Source organism: Gopherus evgoodei, chromosome 14, assembly GCF_007399415.2.
Source record: "Gopherus evgoodei ecotype Sinaloan lineage chromosome 14, rGopEvg1_v1.p, whole genome shotgun sequence".
Lineage (NCBI taxonomy): Eukaryota > Metazoa > Chordata > Testudines > Testudinidae > Gopherus > Gopherus evgoodei.
The window spans coordinates 463586-485548 of NC_044335.1; the positions used below are offsets into that span (position 1 = coordinate 463586).

A 21963-nucleotide genomic window follows, 5' to 3' on the forward strand; every position below is an offset into this window, starting at 1 on the left:
AGTCACCTGGATTCTTCTCCTCTGCAGCCCCTGCCATCTGTCATGGCCTTCCTGTGCCTTCCTATTTCATCAGCTGTCCGTTCATTTCATCTCTCAGGTCCCTTGTCTCTGCCTCTCAGTTTATCTTTCCCTGTTATTGGCCTGAATGCTTTAATTTATTCACCACCCTCCTTTCGGTAATTTATCCCTTGTACTTTTTGTTGTCTTGGATTATTTAATTCTTTAAAACGCTTTGGGATGCCTTGCATATGAAAGACACTGTACACAATACAATTATATTGTATTACTGATGGTTTGCTGGCCTCTTGGATTTCTAATTCTTATCTGGTGGTGTTATTGTAGTTTATTATTTGTGTTGTGTCTGTGCTCCGAGGCTCAGTCAGTTGGGGCTGTGCCGTGCTGGCACTGCAGAACCAGCCCCTGCCCCCGAAAAGCTTGCAGTCCGATTGTGCAGTGATTTAATGCGAACGTGCTTGGTTGCGAGTAAATGGTTATTGGAAAAATTATGCTGTGCTGGGAGACTAGGGGCACAGATCCCAGCTGTGGTTAAAGTGGAGGGCTGGGTTCTCCCCCTGCTCAACCACAGACTGGCTTTGTGACCTGGTGTGATAAACTGGGAATGTTCTTAATGTGGTCTTTGAATGCTGAGTGGGGAGTGTTGGCCTGGCAAGGTTGTAGAGGAGTTTTGCTGAGACTGTCTGCATTGGGGATGGGAGACTTTCCTTGAGGGAGGATACCTGAGCACGTAACATGAGAACCCAAGGAGGGGTTGGAGGCCAGGTGACACCTCTGCCTGGGACACTGGAGAAAGGGTAGGGGAGGAGCCGGGGGGAGTGGAGTGAGAGGCTGGGGGAGTTTCAGTTTGGAGCTGGCTGGGAGAATGGAGGGGAGCCCAGATGGGGCTCTGGCCTCCCAACGGGGCTCTGACCTCCCTGGCCCCCCAGATGGACCTAACTAAAGGGGGCCCTGTTGTCTGTACCTGCAAGATCTGTCTTGGACTGTGTTCCTGTCATCTAAATAAACCTTCTGTTTTACTGGCTGGCTGAGAGTGATGGTGAATCGCAGAAGGCCGGGGCTGCAGGGCCTTGACTCCCCCACACTCCATGACAACTGGTGGCAGAGGTGGGATCTACTGCACCCTGTGGATGTCACTTCCTGCAGTAAGTGACTGGGGAGCAGTAAAACGAAGGGGGATTGACAGGGACCAGTCGTGCTGAAGAGTCAGCGCGGATGGTTTCAGGGGACAATTGACCCCTGGGAGTGTGTGTGTCAGCGAGAAGGACTTTTGCAGTAACAGTTCCCCTGGGGGATTGCAGCAAGCGGTCCCAGGGGCAGAGGAGTCTGCAGTTCAACCCTGGCAAAGTGGTGGTGACCTTGAGAAGGGCTGTCACACTAGGGGTGCTCCTTGGAAACTGTGAGGGGCAGTGAGCACACAGGCATATGAGTGACCGGCAGGAATAGGTATGCTAAGCGCCTTAAGAATGACTTGGTCGAGCTGTGCAGGCAGAGGGGGCTGTGCAGTGGGAGGCTCACCAATGAACAGCTGATTGCCCAGCTGGAGGAGGGAGATCACTCAAATGAACTGATCCCTGTCTCTGAGGGAAGCAGCCTGGCAGATGCAGGGCAGGCACCAGTGTCTGTCCCAGCTGAGAGTGGTCAGCCGGCTGCTGAGAGGAGACCTTCCCAAGACCTCTCCTTCCTGTGCCTAAGGGAAGGGCTGAGAGGAGCCCAGCGAATACCGAGGGCACCGTGACAATCCTGGCCAGCAGGGGATCCTCCCGGCGGAGCTCCCCATCGCTGGAGTTGAGGTGGCTGCAATTGGAGAAGGAATTAAGGCTGAAAGAGCTGGAGTTGAGGCAGCAGGAACTGATGGAGGAGCGAGCAGAATGGGAAAAACAGAGACAGCATGAACTTGAAGAGAAAAAGAAGCAGAAACAGCACGAAGAGAGACAGAGGCAGAGGCAGCATGAGCTGGAGTTGGTCATGAGCGGTGAGTGAGAGGGGACCCAGGATGTGCGGAGCTTTGATAAGTGCATCCTGGCCCAGCGTAAGGAGCGGGAGGACATGGATGACTTGCTGGATGCCTTTGAGACAGACGGCGAGCTGCACCAGGTTGATCCTGCAGACAGGCTCTGGGTTCTCACCCCCTTGCTGGACCCCAAGGCCGTGGCATTGTACTGCCCACTGGAAGGGGCGGAGAGAGGGGACTATGAGCTATTCTAAAAGGCCCTGCTATGCGAGTTTGAGCTGACTCCTGAGATGTACCGGGAAAGGTTCCGGGGTCAGTATAAAACCCCTGAGGTCTCATATCTGCAGCTAGCCATCCGCATGGAGGGATACGCCAGCAAGTGGGCCGATGGGGCCCAGACGAAAGAAGACCCCGGTTAAACTGATCGTACTAAAGCAACTGTGTGAGCGGTGCCCATCCAACCTGAGGCTGTGGTTGTGGACAAAAAGCCAGAGAACCCGTGACATGCAGGGTGGTTAGCCGATGAGTTTGTGAAGAGACGGTCAAGGGGTAGCAGGGAGGAGTCCCAAAGGAACAGACCCGCCATGATGCAGAAACAGAGTGATCCTGCAACCTCCCATAGGGGAAACATGGAGAACCCCCTCCCAAGGGGAACATCCGGTGTCAGGACCAACTGACCGGCTCAAGAGGGCCAATTGTCACATACGGACCCAGTGCCCCAAGCTGAAGGACAGATTGAGCAGACCGAACCCACAGAGGGTTAACTTGATAGAGACCCAGCTGGACGAGAGGCAAGCTTCCCAGGCAAGGGTGGCTGGCAGCTTTCCACCAGCTCAGGAGGGAGGAGGGCCCCAGGCCAGCTCCTCTGCAGGGTTGGATGCTTCAGACTGAAGGTTCTCTGTTTACAGGGTGGGCGTGGGGCTGTCCCTGCAGAGTGAGTGCCTTGTTCCCCTGGAGGTGGGTGGGAGGAAGGTCAATGGATGCTGGGACACGGGCACTGAGGTGACTCTGGCCTGGCTCCAGGTGGTATCTCCAAATGAGGTGACGCCTAACACCTATCTGACCCTGACGGGGGTGGGCGGGACCCCATTCAAGGTGCCCGTAGTGAGAGTACACCTGAATTGGGGGGCCAAGGAAGGCCCCAAGGAAGTTGGGGTGCACCACTTGCTCACTGAGGTGTTAATGGGGGAGGACTTGGAGGACTGGCCAAACAACCCCCAGGGTCATGACCCATAGCCAAAGCTGGCAAGGGACACTGCGCCCTAACCTAAGGGAGTACCTTCCCTGAGGTGCAGGACCCTGACATGGTGGGGAGGGAGTGCCCAGGAACACGGCTCAGGGAGGCTGCGGCTTCAGACCCAGCCGGCGAGAGAGAGCAGGTCCCCATCCCTGTCCCAGCTGCTAAGCTGCAGGCTGAGTTGCAGAAAGATCGCTCCTTGTGGAAGATAAGGGACCTGGCCAACCTCAGTGTGGTACAGACCATGGAGGGAGGTTGCCGGAAAGGTTTCCCGTGGGAGAAGGGGTTCCTGTACCGAGAATGGGCTCTCCCAGGGGAAATGGAGTCTTGGGGAATCAGGAGACAGCTGGTGGTACCCTGGAAGTGTCGCTGCCAGCTGCTATACTTGGCCCGTGACATCCCCCTCTCAGGGCACCAGGGAATCTGGCGTATCCAACAGAGGCTGCTACAGAACTTTTACTGGCCTGGGGTCTTTACCACTGTCTGACAGTACTGCTGCTCCTGTGACCCCTGCCAGAGGGTGAAGAAGGCCCGGGACAAGGGGAAAATGGCATTAGGACCCTTGCCCATCATAGAGGAGCCTTTCCAGAGGGTGGCCAAGGTCAAAAGGGGGGCTCTTAACCAAGAGAGCCCGAATCACAGCCCTCCAGACTGGAACGCTGGGAGAAGACCCCATCTCAGTTTGAACCACAGGGCTATTGGGGTGGAAAAAGGGCACGGGCCGCATAAGCTTTCCCACATGCGGACTACAAGTGCCATCGAGCACACCTGACCTAAAGGGGGGCATGAAACTGGAAGGGCCTGGGATAATTCTCCCCCACGAAGGAGGGGGATGCTGGGGCATCCATGTGAACATTGGTGGGTTCGAACTTCCCCAGGTCACTGGCTGAAGTGACATTGCTCAGTTCAGTCTCGAAGTGGGGAGAGGTGTGACGAACTGGGAATGTTCTTAATGTGGTCTTTGAATGCTGAGTGGGGAGTGTTGGCCTGGGAAGGTTGCAGGGGAGTTTTGCTGGGACTGTCTACATGAGGGATGGGAGATTTTCCTTGAGGGAGGATACCTGAGCACGTAACGTGAGAACCCAGGAAGGTGGTTGGAGGCCAGGTGACACCTCCGCCCTGGAAACTGGACAAAAGGCAGAGGGAGACAGCTGGAGGGAGTTTCAGTTTGGAGCTGGCTGGGAGAATGGAGGGGAGCCCAGATGGGGCTCTGACCTCCTTGGCCCCCCAGATGTACCTAACTGAGGAGGTCCTGTTGTCTGTACCTGCAAGACCTGTCTTGGACTGTGTTTCTGTCGTCCAAATAAACCTTCTGTTTTACTGGCTGGCTGAGAGTGATGGTGAATCGCAGGAGGCCAGGGCTACAGGGCCTTGACACCCCCATACTCTGCGACATCTGGGACAGGACATGTAACCCCTGTGTAGAATGGGGATAACGGTGCCTACTGTTTCACTATTGCCTTGGGATATGGAGAGGGATTATGAGGCTAAACTCCCCTCTTTGTTAAAGCACGTGAGGCTGCACGGATGGAAGATGGCAGAGAAATGAAAAGGATTCCTATTTGTATGGTCCTATTTTGTATTGTGCTGAGGCTCTGGGCAAGGGGCATCCAGCTCGGGGGCTAGGCTGGCAGGAAGTGCCCTTCCCTGACACGCTGGACAGTTGCAGCGGGACTCTCTCTGGCATGTGAACCCTGCTTGTGGGCGCTGTCCTCTACGCTGTGTGGTTTGATTATGGCTCTGTGCTGGCTCCCGCCCTGTGGAAGTGGCCTGTCGGGGAAGCTCCCAGCTGGGAGAGCTTTGGGGAGTGGCTCTCTAGGGCTTGCTTGGTGAAGAGACGTGTCGTGGGTCCCTTTTGGCCTTTGGAGCAGCTAGGTCTGTGATACTGTCTCTCTTGCTCTTTGTAACCATCAGATACCTGGCACTGGGCTGCTCCACGTCACTGGCACCAGCCCCACAGGACCACACCTTCCCAGATTCAGCCATGCTGCCGGGCTGCTGCCTAGCAGGCATGAGGCATGGCCTGCCTCTGATAGGACAGTGCTGTTGTCTCGGCAGCATCCTCCTTCCCCAGCCCCTTTGGCTGCCTACTGGAAAAGGAAGGAATTTGGAAAGAGGCTGGATCCCAATCTTACCCCGTCTCATTGCTCCCCTAGCTTGTGCTCAGTGAAAGTCCCTGTAAAAGGTTCACAGGGACAACTGAGTGCTCAGGGTGCTGGGAGGCTTGATTCATGAGCTAGCTGTGCAGGGGAGACACAGGGGTCGATCCACCTTCTTAAAGAACCAGGGCAAGATTGATTGGGGCAGTATCAAGGGATGGGACTCTCAGAAACAGGATAAGACGGAAATAAAAGGGAAAGTTAGACTGAACAGTAAAAACCCTTCCTAACAGCCAGCGGCCTGAGAAATGGTGGGATAGACACCTGCAGGAAACCAGGCGAGTTTTCATTTGAGTTCTTTAAAACTAGACAACATAAAATAGGAAAATACAGGGAATGTCAAGGGCCAATCTTCTGTTTGTCTGTTTAGGTGTTTGCATTAGCACCATTCACAGTGGTTGTGGTCCTTGCTTGTGGACCTCAGGGATGCATGATCTGGGATCAAATTGGACCTTGCCACCTTTAATTTTTATGACTGCACTTACATTTACACTATTGCTGTCCTTGGCTCCTATCCCCATGCAGCTCTGCTACTGTACAGTGCTCCTGACCTGCAGTAACCCTGACTTAGATGAGTGCAGCCAAAGAGAGATTCCCGAGTGGTGAGAGCTGCTAACCGGGGATCCATTCCTGTGCAGTTGTGCTGGTCTGGGAGTTACTCATGGCTTCATTATTGCCTTGAATAGCTCTCGGAGCCATTAGCGATTATCTTTGCGAACTCATAGAGGAGGGGAGAGGTACCAGAGGACTGGAAAACGGCAATTGTAGTACCTAGCCATAAAAATGGGAATAAGGACAACCCAGGTGATTATAGACCAGAAAGCTTAACTTCAGTACCCAGAAAGATAATGGAGCAAATAATCAATCAGTTTGAAAGCACCTAGAAGAAAATAAGGGGATAAGTAACAGTCAACGTGGATTTGTCAAGAACAAATCATGTCAAACCAACCTAATATCCTTCTCTGACAGAGTACCAAGCCTTGTGGATGGGGCGGTGGGGGTGGGGGTGGGGGTGGGCAGCAGTAGGTGTGATATATCTCGACTTCAGTAAGGTTTTTGTTACAGTCTCATGACCTCAGAAACAAACGAGGGCAATACAGCCTAGATGGAGCTACTGTGAGGTGGGTGCACAACTGGCTGGAAAATCGTACTCAGAGGGTAGTTGTCAATGGTTCACAGTCAAACTGGAAGGGCATATCTAGTGGTGTCCACCAGGGATCTGTCCTGGGTCCGGTTCAGTTCAGTATCTTTATCAATGATTTGAGTAATGGCACAGAGAGTACACTTATAAAGTTCGTGGGCGATACCAAGCTGGGAGGGGTCGTGAGCGCTTCCGAGGACAGGATTAGAATTCAGAATGATCTTGACAACCTGGAGAAATGGTCAGAAATAAACAGTATGAAATTCAATAAGGACAAAAGCAAAGTATTCCACTTGGGAAGGAATAATCAATTGCACAAATACAGAATGAGAAAGGACTGCCTAGGAAGGAGTACTGCAGAAAAGGATCTGGGGGTTATAGTGGATCATAAACTAAATATGAGTCAACAATGTGATACGGTTGCAGAAAAAAGTGAACATCATTCTGAGCTATATTAGCAGGAATGTTGAAAGCAAGACATGAGGAGCAATTCTTCCGCTCTACTCAGCACTGATTAGACCTCAGCTGGAGTATTGTGTGCAGTTCTGAGCACCACACTTCAGGAAAGATGTAGACAAATTGAAGAAAGTCCAGAGAAGAGCAACAAAAATGATTAAAGGTCTAAAAAACATGACCTATGAGAAAAGATTGAAAAACTTGAGTTTGTTTAGTCTGGAGAAGAGAAGACTGAGGGGGGGATATGATAACCATCTTCACATACCTCAAAGATTGTTATAAAGACGAGGGTGATAAATTGTTCTCCTTATCCACTGAGGACAGGACAAGAAGCAATGGACTTATATTGCAGTAAGGGCGGTTTAGGTTGGACATTAGGAAAAACTTCCTAATTGTCAGGGTGGTTAAGTGCTGGAACAAATTGCCCAGGCAGGTTGTGGAATCTCCGTCGCTGTAGGTGTTTAAGAGCAGGTTAGAGAAACCCCTGGCAGGGATGGTCTAGATAATACTTAGTCCTGTGTCCGTAGCTAGGGGACTAGACTAGGTGACCTGTTGAGGTCCTTCGCAGTCCTACATTTCTACAATTGGATGAATGTGTTGAGCTGATGCGTTACAGTCAGAACAGACGTTTCCCCTTGTCCGTAGTCCCTGCTTCTCCAAAGGAAGGAGTTTGCACTCTTGGTACAACCTTCCCCCGTGTACCCTCACTTTAACTCTAGGGCCTCCAGTCAGATAGTAATGGGACTACCTATGTCCCTGGAGATAGAGGCCAGACAGAGAACAGGTTAGTGTCACAGGGGAAGTGATTGTAACAGGGCCTAATCAACCTGGCTGAGAGTCAGTGCAGGTCTTGCTAGTCCCTCCCTAGTCCCTCATGGCTCTCTCCTGCTTTGTGCTCAGATATGCCATCGATCACAACACCGATCTGGAGAGGATCTTTGACATTGATGCAAACACAGGCACCATTGTGACAGTCAAAGTCCTGGATCGGGAGACGGCAGGGTGGCACAACATCACGGTCCTGGCAATGGAAGCAGGTGAGGGGGAGAGTTCTGGAGAGGGGTGGGTATCACTCACTGGTGCAGAGGTGACCACCTCAAGGAAGCAGGCATTAACTAGAGGTGATATAAGAGAAGATGCAGGAAGGGAAATCTAACATCTCCCCAGACAATCTAAAAATACTCCTCCTGTCTCGTGCTGAGAAGTGGAGCTGTGGTCGGATGGTACCTTTGATGAATACTAATCAAAAGCCGTGTTATCTACCCAGCAGCCCCACCAGCCATCCCTACGCTGCTCATTTGCTGCTTTCACACCTGATGAGACACCTCTGGGGCTGCTAAGAGCCCATGTTTATATAATGTGTTTCCTCTTCAGTTCAGATGCCATCCTGTTTCTGGATTCACTGCCTGGGTCTTGGGGACGTGGCCGCCTCTGCCTCTCTCCTCAGACATGTGCAGCACTCACAGCCATCCATGGGGAAGTAAAATTACATTGTGAGGACTCTGCAGTAACTTAAAATTCAATCTGGCCCCTGCACCTGCACCGCTAGGTATTTTGTGATCTACACCTCCTACCCATGTACCTCCCATTCACACACACAGGAGCCGGGCCAATAGCAGAAGCAGCTTGTCCTGTGTTACATCAAACAGTTATTTTATAAAAACAAATAGATTTGGGGCATTGTGTCTGGAAAGGGCCATGACAGTGACAGACAGATTGACAGATGAAATACGACAAATGGACAGAAAGGCCCATCACTTGCACTCTTCTTCCTTTTTTCCAGACAGTTGTGCAGGCTGTCTCTGCTCTGTGTCTTGGCCCAGCTCTCTGTGCTATAGCAGGTATCTGCTCTCAGCTGCGGTGATGCAGCAGCCATGCTGTCTGTGCTTCATCAAGGTTATTTCTCTGCTTGGCACCACTGGGTGAGAGCCTCGGTGATTCCAAAGGCTTCATTAAACACTGGGAATAAGCAGCAAGGAAGCTGAGGCAGCTTCAATGAGCTCAGAGAATTGCCCTTCCCGAGGCTGTGCTCACAGGGAGAACACTTGCCTCCAGATCCAGAGCAGCAGAAGAGCTTCACTAAATGCAAAACTCAGCTCTGTGACTGTTTTTCCCTCAATAATTTCTGCACACACAGACCACTGTACCCCTTACTCATGTATAAAGAAACCCATTAACCACCGATCAGGCTCTCTCTCCTGTGGGCTGGGAAGGAAGCAAGAGAAATTCTCAGTGTAATTTCTGTTTTGTAAATACTTGGGAAGTGTCAGATACTGTGGGACATCTAAGTACATGGGTAGATGGATGGGTGGACGATGGACAAACTTCAAGGACTTGGAAGTTTGAAGACGCTGCTAGATTTGCTTTTATCTTTCGAAAGGGGCCTGTGGGGGGTTGTTACTGATGATTTTTCTCCTGTTTCTCCCCATGTTTATGCCTGCACTCTGCTAATTCCCTTTCCTACTGTTTGTCTGGTTCTGCCCTTCCCATACTATGCACTTTCTCAGAAGGATGAAAATGATGTTATAAAAACTGCTCTTCTAAACTTCAAAAAGACAATGGGAAAACAAAATCCCAAGCAGTCACGTTAGCTTTTGCTTCTGATGAATCTTTGAGCTCCCTCACTAGGGCTGGGAGGGCTGCAGACAAAGTAGGGAAGAGCCAATAGCCGACAGAGTGGATTTCTGAACGTGCCCCTTGACGTTGCTCTCCTGCTTCTCCCCAAGAGGGCCAGCACGTGCTGTTCTGCTAAGTGAAAGGCGTTTTTGTTGGTGAAGTAAATATTCAGCACTAAGGCAAGTAGAAAGGGGCACCTGCCTTATGTGTGAATACAAATGAATTGGCGAGAGCCAGACTCAGGGCGGGGACTGAAAGATTGAGAGGAAGAAGAGAAAGAAGGAGAGACGCCTAAAGGGTAGAGGTTTGCAGAACCAAGTAGCTGTGAGATAGGGAACTACTGGATTCCCTAAAGGCTATTGTGGAAAAGGGAGCTTGTGCCTGAGAACTCCGTCTGCCTAGGAATTCAGAGCTGATAGCCAGACTGTAGCAGTGACCTGGGGGACTAACAGGAAGGGCCTGTGGCAGTAGATGGAGCCTGCCTGTTCTCCATACTCCATTGTCCTCTTTTTCAATAAGCTACTTCTAGAAGCTTAACATACAATCCTCATGTGATAGCCTTTTCTTTCCGTAGGGCAGCGATGCCCTTCCAGTCTTCATTTGTAGTTGCTGAAGAACCCTCTCATCCAGCTGGGGAAAGCGAGGAGGAAATGCATTAGCAGACGTGCAGGTTTCATGTTTGTTTATCTGAGAGGATTTTTCGGGTATCTGCACTTCCGCCAAAACATAGCGACATGGAACAAATAGCTGGCACATTGCTAAGCAGCCAAAGCCCTGACTCAGGCAGAATAATTTCCCAGCAGAAGTTCTGTTCATCTTTTTTACTTCAGTTAAAGACAGAAAAGAACAAACTCTTGGTCCTGCCTTGCAGAGGCTTTGAACAAACTCCTCATGGGGAATGAAAAGAAAATAAATAATAGCAAAAAGAGCTTTGATAAACCACAGGTGTTCTGCTGCTGGATAGGAAACTGGCAAGATTATCCTCAGTGCGCTGCCACTCTCTGTAATGCATGTTCAGGCCCTTGTCTCATTCTGTGGAGCTAAGCAGGTTGTTCCCTGTAAGATAATGGATCTGACCCTTTTGACTCGGGTGTAAGGCCTTGGGTTCCCTCCACATTCCACACAAGCATTGAGAATGATAGAGGCTTCAAGAAGCAGCAGAACAGTGGGGAATACAGAGAACACGAACACAATCTTCAAACGCTTCCGCTCACGTGTCTAATGTCTCAGAATGGTAACAGACACCAGCATCTCCAGGCCAGACGCAGACCAGGTCACGTTCCACTTTCCACCATCACAGTTAGCACCCGGCTCCATTCCAGTCCACTGGGTGCCTTTGAAATGAGAGAGAGGTCTCAGCTAAGGAATTTTCTCTCTGCACTCAGTGTGTGCAGGTAGGGGCACCTGCCTAGGTCTGATCTGAGCAGGGGAGTTTGCCTAGGTCTTGCTTAGGAGACATCTTTAGGGACGTCTTTGTGGGTTATTTTTTGTCAAGGAAGATGTGCACACGCTTGCCAAGCTGCATGGTGACACGTTGTTGGGTCTGATGCAGGCCAGGACTTCACTTAGCATTAATCCTGTCCTTGCCCTGCCTTCCTGGCTCTGGGGCTGAGATGCCTAGGCACAGAGGGACTCAGTGTGCATCCTCGAGCATGTGTCACTTCTGTTGTTTCCAACCCCACCTCTGCTGCAGTCATTGCAATGAGAGGGGTCCAGAGCTACAAAGACTGGACCCAGATTGGAGCAGCCCTATGGTCCCGAGACATCTGAACCTAGGGTTTTGGCTCAGTCCTGTCTCTAGTTACAGTGAGTTTTTATTTCCACTGGCTGTTGTGAGCTGTATGTTCGTGGGAAAGCTGCACCACTGTGGCCTTGTGGTGAGCACTGGCTGGGCCCAGGCTGGTCTTCCCAGCCCTGCACCGCTGTGTGTCTAGACACCTTTAATGCATTCAGCTGGCACAGATTGTTACCAGAGCAGGGGCATGTGCCTCCTGAGGGCATGGAAATGAAGTTGTGTTAGCGGTGGCCAGTGGAGAGGATGCTAGTTGTGCAGAACAACTCAGCTTCTACAGCAAACTTGAAGTGACAAGAATCAGAAGGAAAATATTTATACACAGCAGCTAGGATTTCAGAACAAGTCAGTAAATGCTGCCGTTTCCCTCCAGCAGGGAGGCCTGTCAGACTGGATTACTTTAAAAGCTGGGGAGATTCTTTAGTATTCTGACTTCTCCCCGTCAGTAAGTTCTGATTCATCCATTTTAACTGTCCAGACGTTCCTGCCAGTGACATTACCCTTAACGGTTTGTAATCATGAAATATTAATGGCCAATATTGAATTTAAAGGACAATTTATGTCTGAATTCTCTGATGGAAAGGGCAGTTGTAAAGGTAAGGCTTCAAAGTGACACAAGGAATTTCAGCATGTGGCCTTATAACAGATGTCAGGCTGAACCAAGAGCAGTGCTGGGGCTTGGCGCCGAGGGGAGGGGGCCGTGGCCGCCCTGTGCTTGGGTTGGTGCCGAGAGGAGGGGGCCATGGCTGCCCTGCGCTGAGGCTTGGCGCCGAGGGGAGAGGGTTGTGAGGAAGTGGGGCTCAGTACAAACAGGTGGCAGAGTATTTCCCCATTTTTCATAAGCAAGTGCTTTGTACTAAAGACATCACAAGACGTCCAGAGAGGAGACAAATCCATACAGCTCCCCCTTCTGCCCTGGATCAGGTCCATAGCTCCCCATGCTAGTCACTCAGCCCAGGGAACCAAGGGACTCCCCATCCCCCTTCCACTCAGGACCTGGGGTAGTGGTGGCTTTTCTGACCCCCTGGGCTCTCCATGTCTGCTTACAGTCTGTTTGACCTAACTATCTCCCTCCTCAGTCCTGTACCTGTCTCCCTGCACTCCCTTTTCCCCCTTCTCCATTTCCTGCTCTTAGATCAAACAGTTGCCATTACCACCAGCAACGATAAATTAAAAACTGAATGCACGGCACTAATGTGATGTTTGCCAGCACCCTCCTGCCCCCCCAGCTCCCTAACCCTGACCCATTGTCTGGCTTGTCTAGATTGCGAGGAACTTGAGGCAGGAACTCTCCATGCATTGATATGGGGCCCTGATCCCGACTGGGACTTTAAGTGATACTGCACTACAAATGAACCACCATACATGTTCACCTGTGGGATTCCCTGAGCACTCTATGTGGCCGGGGCCGCGCCTCGGTTACAGTTCCTCACAAATGGTACATTCACATCAGGGGAATAGCAGGAAAAGCAGGAACGGGCCTAAGGTCACACCCATAACTCTCCAAGAATATGCACTATCTGAGGTGAAGACAATAGAGTCAGAATCTCTCTTCCAGAAAGAAGCAAAAAGTCCCTGTTCCAGGGTGGCCTGTCTATGCCAATTGGCAATGGGCAGAATATTTGGGCCTTGGTAACTGTGCAGCCAACCAGCAAACCTGGGGATTGTTCAGCAAATCTGGCCAAGTGTTTGCTGAGATAAATCTTCATTTCACACACAAGCTGTTTACCTTCCTTAGGCTAATATTTGTGATTCTCTTCCTGCTTTCCTCTCTGCTCATGTAAAATGAGGAGGACTTGACTGCTGTGTCCACTGCTGGTAATTGAGATGATAAATCTTCCTGCTGGAGACCAGCTTTAATCAGAGCATTGTGTTTGGATGCAATTTAATTACTCTCATGCCGCTGAGCTAGGGCAGGACTCAGGGGAGGTAAGAGCCATTTATACATTACTTGGTCTCACATGCTGCTTCCACTCACTACGGAGCCACGTTTTCAGCTCCGGACTCTGATTTTAGGTGCCCCTATTTAGGACACCTGCATTTGCTTGTACCTGCAAATGTGAATGTGCAAGCAGCCATTTGCCTGCATAGTCAGGCAGTTGCACTCATGTCTGCACTTGTGAAAAATGGGTACGCACTTACGCACTCACTTGTTCTAGCACCCCTCTTGTGCACACACTGGCAGGCCAAATATTCAGCCCTAAAATTCTGCTGTATGTCATTTTGCTCTTCCTAATCCACTGAGATTATGGGTGGAATAAGAGTTGCTCCCTCATGTATCTGGTTTCTCCGGTGACACAATAATCCTGGGTTTATTTCAAAATCAGTTGCTATGGAAATGATAGTGATGTCACCATTTCAGCATTGGCAGACAAATAAACAGGGACAAGTTTTTAAAGTGCTTGTACACAAATGCTAGAAGTCTAAATAATAAGTTGGGTGAACTAGAGTGCCTTGTGATAAAGGAGGATATTGATGTAACAAGCATCACAGAAACCTGGTGGACTGAGAGCAATCAATGGGACACAATCATTCCAGGGTACAAAATATATCAGAAGGACAGAACAGGTCATGCAGGGGGAGGAGTGGCACTATCCGTGAAAGAAAATGTAGATTCATATGAAGTAAAAATCTTAAGCGAATCCACATGTTTCATAGAATCTCTATGGATAGAAAAATCAAGCTCTAATAAAAATATAACATTAGGGATCTATTATCGACCACCTGACCAGGACAGTAATAGTGATGATGAAATGCTAAGGGAAATTAGAGAGGCTATCAAAATTAAGAACCCAATAATAGTGGGGGATTTCAATTATCTCCACATTGGCTGGGAAAATTTCACTTCAGGACGAAATGCAGAGATAAAATTTCTCGATACTTTAAATGACTGCTTCATGGAGCAGCTGGTACGGGAACCCACAAGGGGAGAGGCAACTCTAGATTTAATCCTGAGTGGAGCACAGGAGCTGGTCCAAGAGGTAACTATAGCAGGACTGCTTGCAATTAATGACCATAATATAATAACATTTAACATCCCTGTGGTGGGAAGAACACCTCAACAGCCCAACACTGTGGCATTTAATTTCAAAAGGGGGAACTATACAAAAATAAGGGGGTTAGTTAAACAAAAGTTAAAAGGTGCAGTGACTAAAGTGAAATCCCTGCAAGCTGCATGGTCGTTTTTTAAAAACATCATAATAGAGGCCCTACTTCAATGTATACCCCAAATTAAGAAACACAGTAAAAGAACTAAAAAAGAGCCACCGTGGCTTAACAACCATGTAAAAGAAGCAGTGAGAGATAAAAAGACATCCTTTAAAAAGTGGAAGTCAGATCCTAGTGAGGCAAATAGAAAGGAGCACAAATACTGCCAAATTAAGTGCAAGACTGTAATAAGAAAAGCCAAAGAGGAGTTTGAAGAACGGCTAGCCAAAAACTCCAAAAGTAATAACAAAATGTTTTTTAAGTACATCAGAAGCAGGAAGCCTGCTAAACAACCAGTGGGGCCCCTTGACAATCGAAATACAAAAGGAGCGCTTAAAGACGATAAAGTCATTGCAGAGAAACTAAATGGATTCTTTGCTTCAGTCTTCGCAGCTGAGGATGTTAGAGAGATTCCCAAACCTGAGCCAACCTTTGTAGGTGACAAATCTGAGGAACTGTCACAGATTGAAGTGTCACTAGAGGAGGTTTTGGAATGAATCGATAAACTCAACATTAACAAGTCACTGGGACCAGATGGCATTCACCCAAGAGTTCTGAAAGAACTCAAATGTGAAGTTGCGGAACTATTAACTAAGGTTTGTAACCTGTCCTTTAAACCAGCTTCGGTACCCAATGACTGGAAGTTAGCTAATGTAACGCCAATATTTAAAAAGGGCTGTAGCGGTGATCCCAGCAGTTACAGACCGGTAAGTCTAACGTCAGTAGTGGGCAAATTAGTTGAAACAATAGTTAAGAATAAAATTGTCAGACACATAGAAAAACATAAACTGTTGAGCAATAGTCAACATGGTTTCTGTAAAGGGAAATTGTGTCTTACTAATCTATTAGAGTTCTTTGAAGGGGTCAACAAATGTGGACAAGGGGGATCCAGTGGACATGGTGTACTTAGATTTCCAGAAAGTCTTTGACAAGGTCCCTCACCAAAGACTCTTACGTAAACTAAGCTGTCATGGGATAAAAGGGAAGGTCCTTTCATGGACTGAGAACTGGTTAAAAGACAGGGAACAGAGGGTAGGAATTAATGGTAAATTTTCAGAATGGAGAGGGGTAACTAGTGGTGTTCCCCAAGGGTCAGTCCTAGGACCAATCCTATTCAATTTATTCATAAATAATCTGGAGAAAGGGGTAAACAGGGACGTGACAAAGTTTGCAGATGATACTAAACTACTCAAGATAGTTAAGACTAAAGCAGATTGTAAAGAACTTCAAAAAGATCTCACAAAACTAAGTGATTGGACAACAAAATGGCAAATGAAATGTAATGTGGATAAATGTAAAGTAATGCACATTGGAAAAAATAACCCCAACTATACATACAATATGATGGGGGCTAATTTAGCTACATCGAGTCAGGAAAAAGATCTTGGAGTCATCGTGGATAGTTCTCTGAAGATGTCCACGCAGTGTGCAGAGGCAGTCAAAAAAGCAAATAGGATGTTAGGAATCATTAAAAAGGGGATAGAGAATAAGACTGAGAATATATTATTGCCCTTATATAAATTCATGGTACCCCCACATCTTGAATACTGTGTACAGATGTGGTCTCCTCACCTCAAAAAAGATAATTCTGACACTAGAAAAGGTTCAGAAAAGGGCAACTAAAATGATTAGGGGTTTGGAGAGAGTCCCATATGAGGAAAGATTAAAGAGGCTTTGACTCTTCAGCCTGGAAAAGAGGAGACTAAAGGGGGATATGATAGAAGTATATAAAACCATCAGTGATGTTGAGAAAGTGGATAAGGAAAAGTTATTTACTTATTCCCATAATACAAGAACTAGGGGTCACCAGATGAAATTAATAGGCAGCAGGTTTAAAACAAATAAAAGGAAGTTGTTCTTCACTCAGCGCACAGTCAAACTGTGGAACTCCTTACCTGAGGAGGTTGTGAAGGCTAGGACTATAACAATGTTTAAAAGAAAACTGGATAAATTCATGGTGGTTAAGTCCATAAATGGCTATTAGCCAGGATGGGTAAAGAACGGTGTCACTAGCCTCTGTTTGTCAGACGATGGAGATGGATGGCAGGAGAGTGATCACTTGATCATTGTCTGTTAGGTTCACTCCCTCTGGGGCACCTGGCATTGGTCACTGTCGGTAGACAGATACTGGGCTAGATGGACCTTTGGTCTGACCCAGTACAGCTGTTCTTATGTTCATTGTTGCAGAAAAGACATATTAGATCATCCAGGACTACTCAGCATGATGAGAGGCCCAGTGTTTCCTGAGATTCAGGGGTGACAGAACTGGCTGCAGAATCTGTGTCTTCAGAGATGTGCTGCAGGAGCGGAACTTCCTTTAAAAGAACAAAGACAAACGGTTGCAGAGAAACGTTCAGAGCATGGCCTGACTGTAACTACCAATGCCTGAGCCTGGAGGTGGAAGTTATCACAGATCTAGCTGAGCTTCCCCCATGGGACACTCTTTAGACTGCTTGGAGGGATCCAAATGCTAAATCTCACAAGCTCCTATCTGGCTGGGGCAGGGCAGAGTTTAGACACTGTTCCAGGCTCCAGACCTCTCAGCACATCTCCAGGTACTGACACCCCTCTTGGCAGTCGGGACCCTGCAACTAGTTGCCTGCACCCTGAAACTAATGCTGTCTGCCCCAAGCCTACCCAACAGCTCTTGCACATTCCCCAGTATTCCACCAAAGGTGTGAACCTTCTGGTGCGCAGATTTTCTTGTATGGGGCACATGACAGTGACATGCACAGACTTTGCAAAGGATTCTAAAACACCGTGCATCATCTGGATGAGGGCAAATCGCACAGGGATGTAGCCTCCTTGCAGACTGAGCGCTGCCTGCATGAAGCTCTAGCTCGATCCTTAAGGTGGCCTGGCTGTACACTGAGTCTATGTCCATCACTGGCAATCCTCTCGCGTCACTGAAACTTTTTGGCAACCAAATGACCATCGGTCATGTAGTGGCATTCCCAGGGAAACACATTTCAGAATTTGTTGGTCTTCCATCAGTTGAAGACTGCTATCATGTCCTCCCCTTACTCTCCTCTTTTCCAAACTAAACATACTCAGTTCCTTTGGCGTTTGCGCCTATCACTTGCATTCCATCCCTTTGATCATCTTTGTCACTTGCCTCTGGATCCTGTCCAGTTTGTCTACATCCTTTGAATACAGCAGCGACCAAACTGGATACAGTACTCCAGCTGAGGCTTAGCCAGCGCTGAGAAGAGCGTTTCCTCAAATCATGATAGCAGTGTGAATATTAAATATTTCAATTCATTGGTGGGTTGAATCCGAAGTCTAATGGTGGCAGTTTTAGTGTAAAAAATATTGTTAGTGGGGATCATTTTAATTAGAAAAGTCCAACTAGCATGTTTATCCACTGCTGCTGGATGTGCTGGGGACCTGTGGGGCAGCTGGTTGCTGTCCAGGATTTCTGGGCTGTGGAACTAAGAGTTCAAGCCAACATCAACAAAAACCTCATATCACTTCCTCTTCTGCCAGCAGTAAGAAAAGAGGAGATGCATCTTCTCATCAGTGCCAAAAGCCTCAGGTACCAAAACTTCCAGCTTCCGTCAACAACAGCCTGCACAGTTACTATAAGTACAAGAATCTGCTGCACATTGAGAACCAGGGACAGCATGGAATAATTATAATTTAGCATCTAAATAAATAACACCAGGAAAAGTGCCCTGATTGGGTTATTTTCATAACTGAAAAAACTCTTTATTTTGGAATTTACTTGAAGCTGAGAAGAAATGTCAAAACGTGCCTCAGAATTCAGCACCATCGTGCTGGAGGAATTGGGGCCATGCTTTAGAACTGGGTTCTGTGTGCCTTAGTCAGTGTGACAGGCAGTCCCTGTTTAATGTATGTTCCATCCAGTCTTTTCCATTGCATGAGCACTGGATCTCAATGGGGCCGTGGAAGACAGCAACCCATGTTAAAAGTGCACAACGCAAAGTAATACCTTGCCTGTCCTGGGTCTCCAACGATTTATCTGGGGCAGGGAAGGAATGCACTTTCAGTGCACTTCTGCTGAAGGCAAATATTGTTGCAGAGCACTTCTGCTGGAACTGTAATAGACTCAAGTGGATCTGGAAATACTTCTGCCCAGGTTGGCAAAGGCAACTGCCAATCACAGGTCCACAATTCCTTCCCTGCACTGCTGTGCTTCGATCATCTCACTCTTGCTCTGTGTGGTTTTACCATCTCCTTCCTCAATCTTTTCAGATTAATGGCATTCAGACTCCTGGAGGAAATGCAGAAAAGCAGCATGTTTAATTTTAATTTAGGAAACCGTTTAGGTAGCAGCCTAGTTTCCTTGCTGCTGTCAGTCAGGTTTTCTCAAGGCTGACTTCAATTAGTTTAAAAATATTGAATGTAATTTTGCCTGACACAACATATTGCAGCCACTGCAAAATATAATTTATTTTAGAAGAAGAAATAATTAAACTAATTTGCATGTCAGTCAGCTGAGCTGGAATACAGAGTAGAGTTGCAGCAGTGAAAGATGATGCTCTCTTCAAACTGATCACACTCTCCCCCTCAGTCCTGGCCACTGAGGACCAACTGCTATTTTTGTTTTCTGTCAGGCTCTGTTTGATGATGTCATACTTCTCTGCCTTCTCTTGCTCAGATTGACGGTCTAGCTAATATCATGAAAATGTGGTTCTTTCTGCCTGTGGGTCTGTGTGTGCATGCAGCTGTATGCACATTAGCACGTGGCTATGCCTTTGTGGGCATGTCTGCACATGTCTCTGTGTGTGCGTGTCATTCTGCATGTACACATGGGGGCAAGGGGTACTGCAAAGCTCTTTTGGGCGCTGGTGCGTGAGGTTTGGAGTACTTAAGAGGAGTGAATCTTGCAGTTCATTACACATGCACTGCAGTAACATCTCGATCCCACCCACCCCAGACCATTGTTGGTTCTACTTACCCCATAAGTTACAGAAAATACATATCAGGAGAGGTTTTAAAAAATCTATTGAAGCTGCTTTTTATATTCCTCCCCCTCCCCCCCCCCGTAAAACCAGGTGCCTCGGAGGGAGAGGAGAGTTTTGTAAAGAATACATTTTAGTGACCCTTAAACAGCTTTTTAAAAATATATTACAATGTTCTATTCAAAGGCCCAGCAGGAAGTGATGCAGCAGGGCCAAAAAGAAAAGAAATACCATGTGTCCTGTGCAAGGGTCCCCAAAGATCATCATCTGCAAACACTTGGAAGGTGGTAAGGTGATAGGGAATAGCCAGCATGGATTTGTAAAGAACAAATCATGTCAGACTAATCTGATAGCTTTCTTTGATAGGATAACGAGCCTTGTGGATAAGGGAGAAGTGGTGGATGTGATATACCTAGACTTTAGTAAGGCATTTGATACGGTCTCGCATGATATTCTTATAGATAAACTAGGAAAGTACAATTTAGATGGGGCTACTATAAGGTGGGTGCATAACTGGCTGGATAACCGTACTCAGAGAGTAGTTATTAATGGCTCCCAATCCTGCTGGAAAGGTATAACAAGTGGGGTTCCGCAGGGGTCTGTTTTGGGACCGGTTCTGTTCAATATCTTCATCAACGATTTAGATGTTGGCATAGGAAGTACACTTATTAAGTTTGCAGACGATACCAAACTGGGAGGGATTGCAACTGCTTTGGAGGACAGGGTCATAATTCAAAATGATCTGGACAAATTGGAGAAATGGTCGGAGGTAAACAGGATGAAGTTCAATAAAGATAAATGCAAAGTGCTCCACTTAGGAAGGAACAATCAGTTTTACACATACAGAATGGGAAGAGATTGTCTAGGAAGGAGTATGGCAGAAAGAGATCTAGGGGTCATAGTGGACCACAAGCTTCATATGAGTCAACAGTGTGATACTGTTGCAAAAAAAGCAAACGTGATTCTGGGATGCATTAACAGGTGTGTTGTAAACAAAACATGAGAAGTCATTCTTCCGCTTTACTCTGCGCTGGTTAGGCCTCAACTGGAGTATAGTGTCCAGTTCTGGGCACCGCATTTCAAGAAAGATGTGGAGAAATTGGAGAGGGTCCAGAGAAGAGCAACGAGAATGATTAAAGGTCTTGAGAACATGACCTATGAAGGAAGGCTGAAGGAATTGGATTTGTTTAGCTTGGAAAAGAGAAGACTGAGAGGGGACATGATAGCAGTTTTCAGGTATCTAAAAGGGTGTCATCAGGAGGAGGGAGAAAACTTGTTCACCTTAGCCTCCAATGATAGAACAAGAAGCAATGGGCTTAAACTGCAGCAAGGGAGATTTAGGTTGGACATTAGGAAAAAGGTCCTAACTGTCAGGGTAGTTAAACACTGGAATAGATTGCCTAGGGAAGTTGTGGAATCTCCATCTCTGGAGATATTTAAGAATAGGTTAGATAAATGTCTATTAGGGATGGTTTAGACAGTATTTGGTCCTGCCATGAGGGCAGGGGACTGGACTCGATGACCTCTCGAGGTCCCTTCCAGTCCTAGATCTATGAGTCTATGAGTCTATAAGATGATGCTCCCATTTCTAGCCCCAGCGTTTCTTATAGACTCATGGACTTTAAGATCAGAAGGGACCGTTATGATCATCTAGTCTGACCTCCTGCACAATGCAGGCCACAGAATCTCACTCGCCCACTCCTGTAACAACCCCCTAACCTATGTCTGAGTTACTGAAGTCCTCAAATTTTGGGTTTGAAGACCTCAAGCAGCAGAGAATCCTCCAGCAAGTGACCCATGACCCATGACCCATGCTGCAGAGGAAGGTGAAAAACCTCCAGGGCCTCTGCCAATCTGCCCCAGAAAATTCCTTCCCGACCCCAAATATGGCAATCAGTCAAACCCTGAGTATGTGGGCAAGATTTCTTGAGGTATCAGACCCAGGGTCTCAAGCTTCAGTGATTTAGGGTGATTTGGGAGGGGGAGTTGAGGGGCAGGGAGGAGACCTTTGTGTGGCAGGTGATTTTTTGTTAATGATATGTCTTTGAAGCTGCTCACAGGCATAGAATGTTATTGACAGCTCTGGGGGAGACTAGTCCGCAGGCAAAGTGCAGGTGAGACCGTCACATGTGCTCAATAAATGTATCTTAGCACATGGATATCTCCACCACCCATTCATAGTATATTTCCTCAGACTCCTTGACTTTGAGGCTGTGATGATAGGAGGGGTTCGTGCTGTTCTCTCTGACTCTAAATATCAGCATACGCTGATTGCAATCTCAGCTAAAGGGCTGCAAGCTAGTTCCATAAGGATGGCATAGTAGGAAACATGCTGTCTTCTGACTGGTTTGGAAAGATTTAAATATCCTGGGTTAAGATCTGGCTCCTTGGGGCACACATCTGTCTTTTTCTTATGGTATCTCTAGCACTGTAAAAATACATAAGAATGATTAAGAATAGT

General features: G+C 47.8%; 1 protein-coding gene across 9 annotated transcripts in view; it reads left to right on the plus strand.

The window, feature by feature from the left end:
- CDH22 (cadherin 22) overlaps positions 1 to 21963 on the plus strand; it is a 156038-nt gene that overhangs the window by 102326 nt on the left and 31749 nt on the right. For all 9 annotated transcript variants that reach the window (XM_030533291.1, XM_030533295.1, XM_030533290.1 and 6 more), the window contains one exon: positions 7863 to 7999. In XM_030533291.1, the coding sequence (XP_030389151.1) occupies positions 7863 to 7999 (137 nt within the window). The remainder of the gene's footprint in view (positions 1 to 7862; positions 8000 to 21963) is intronic.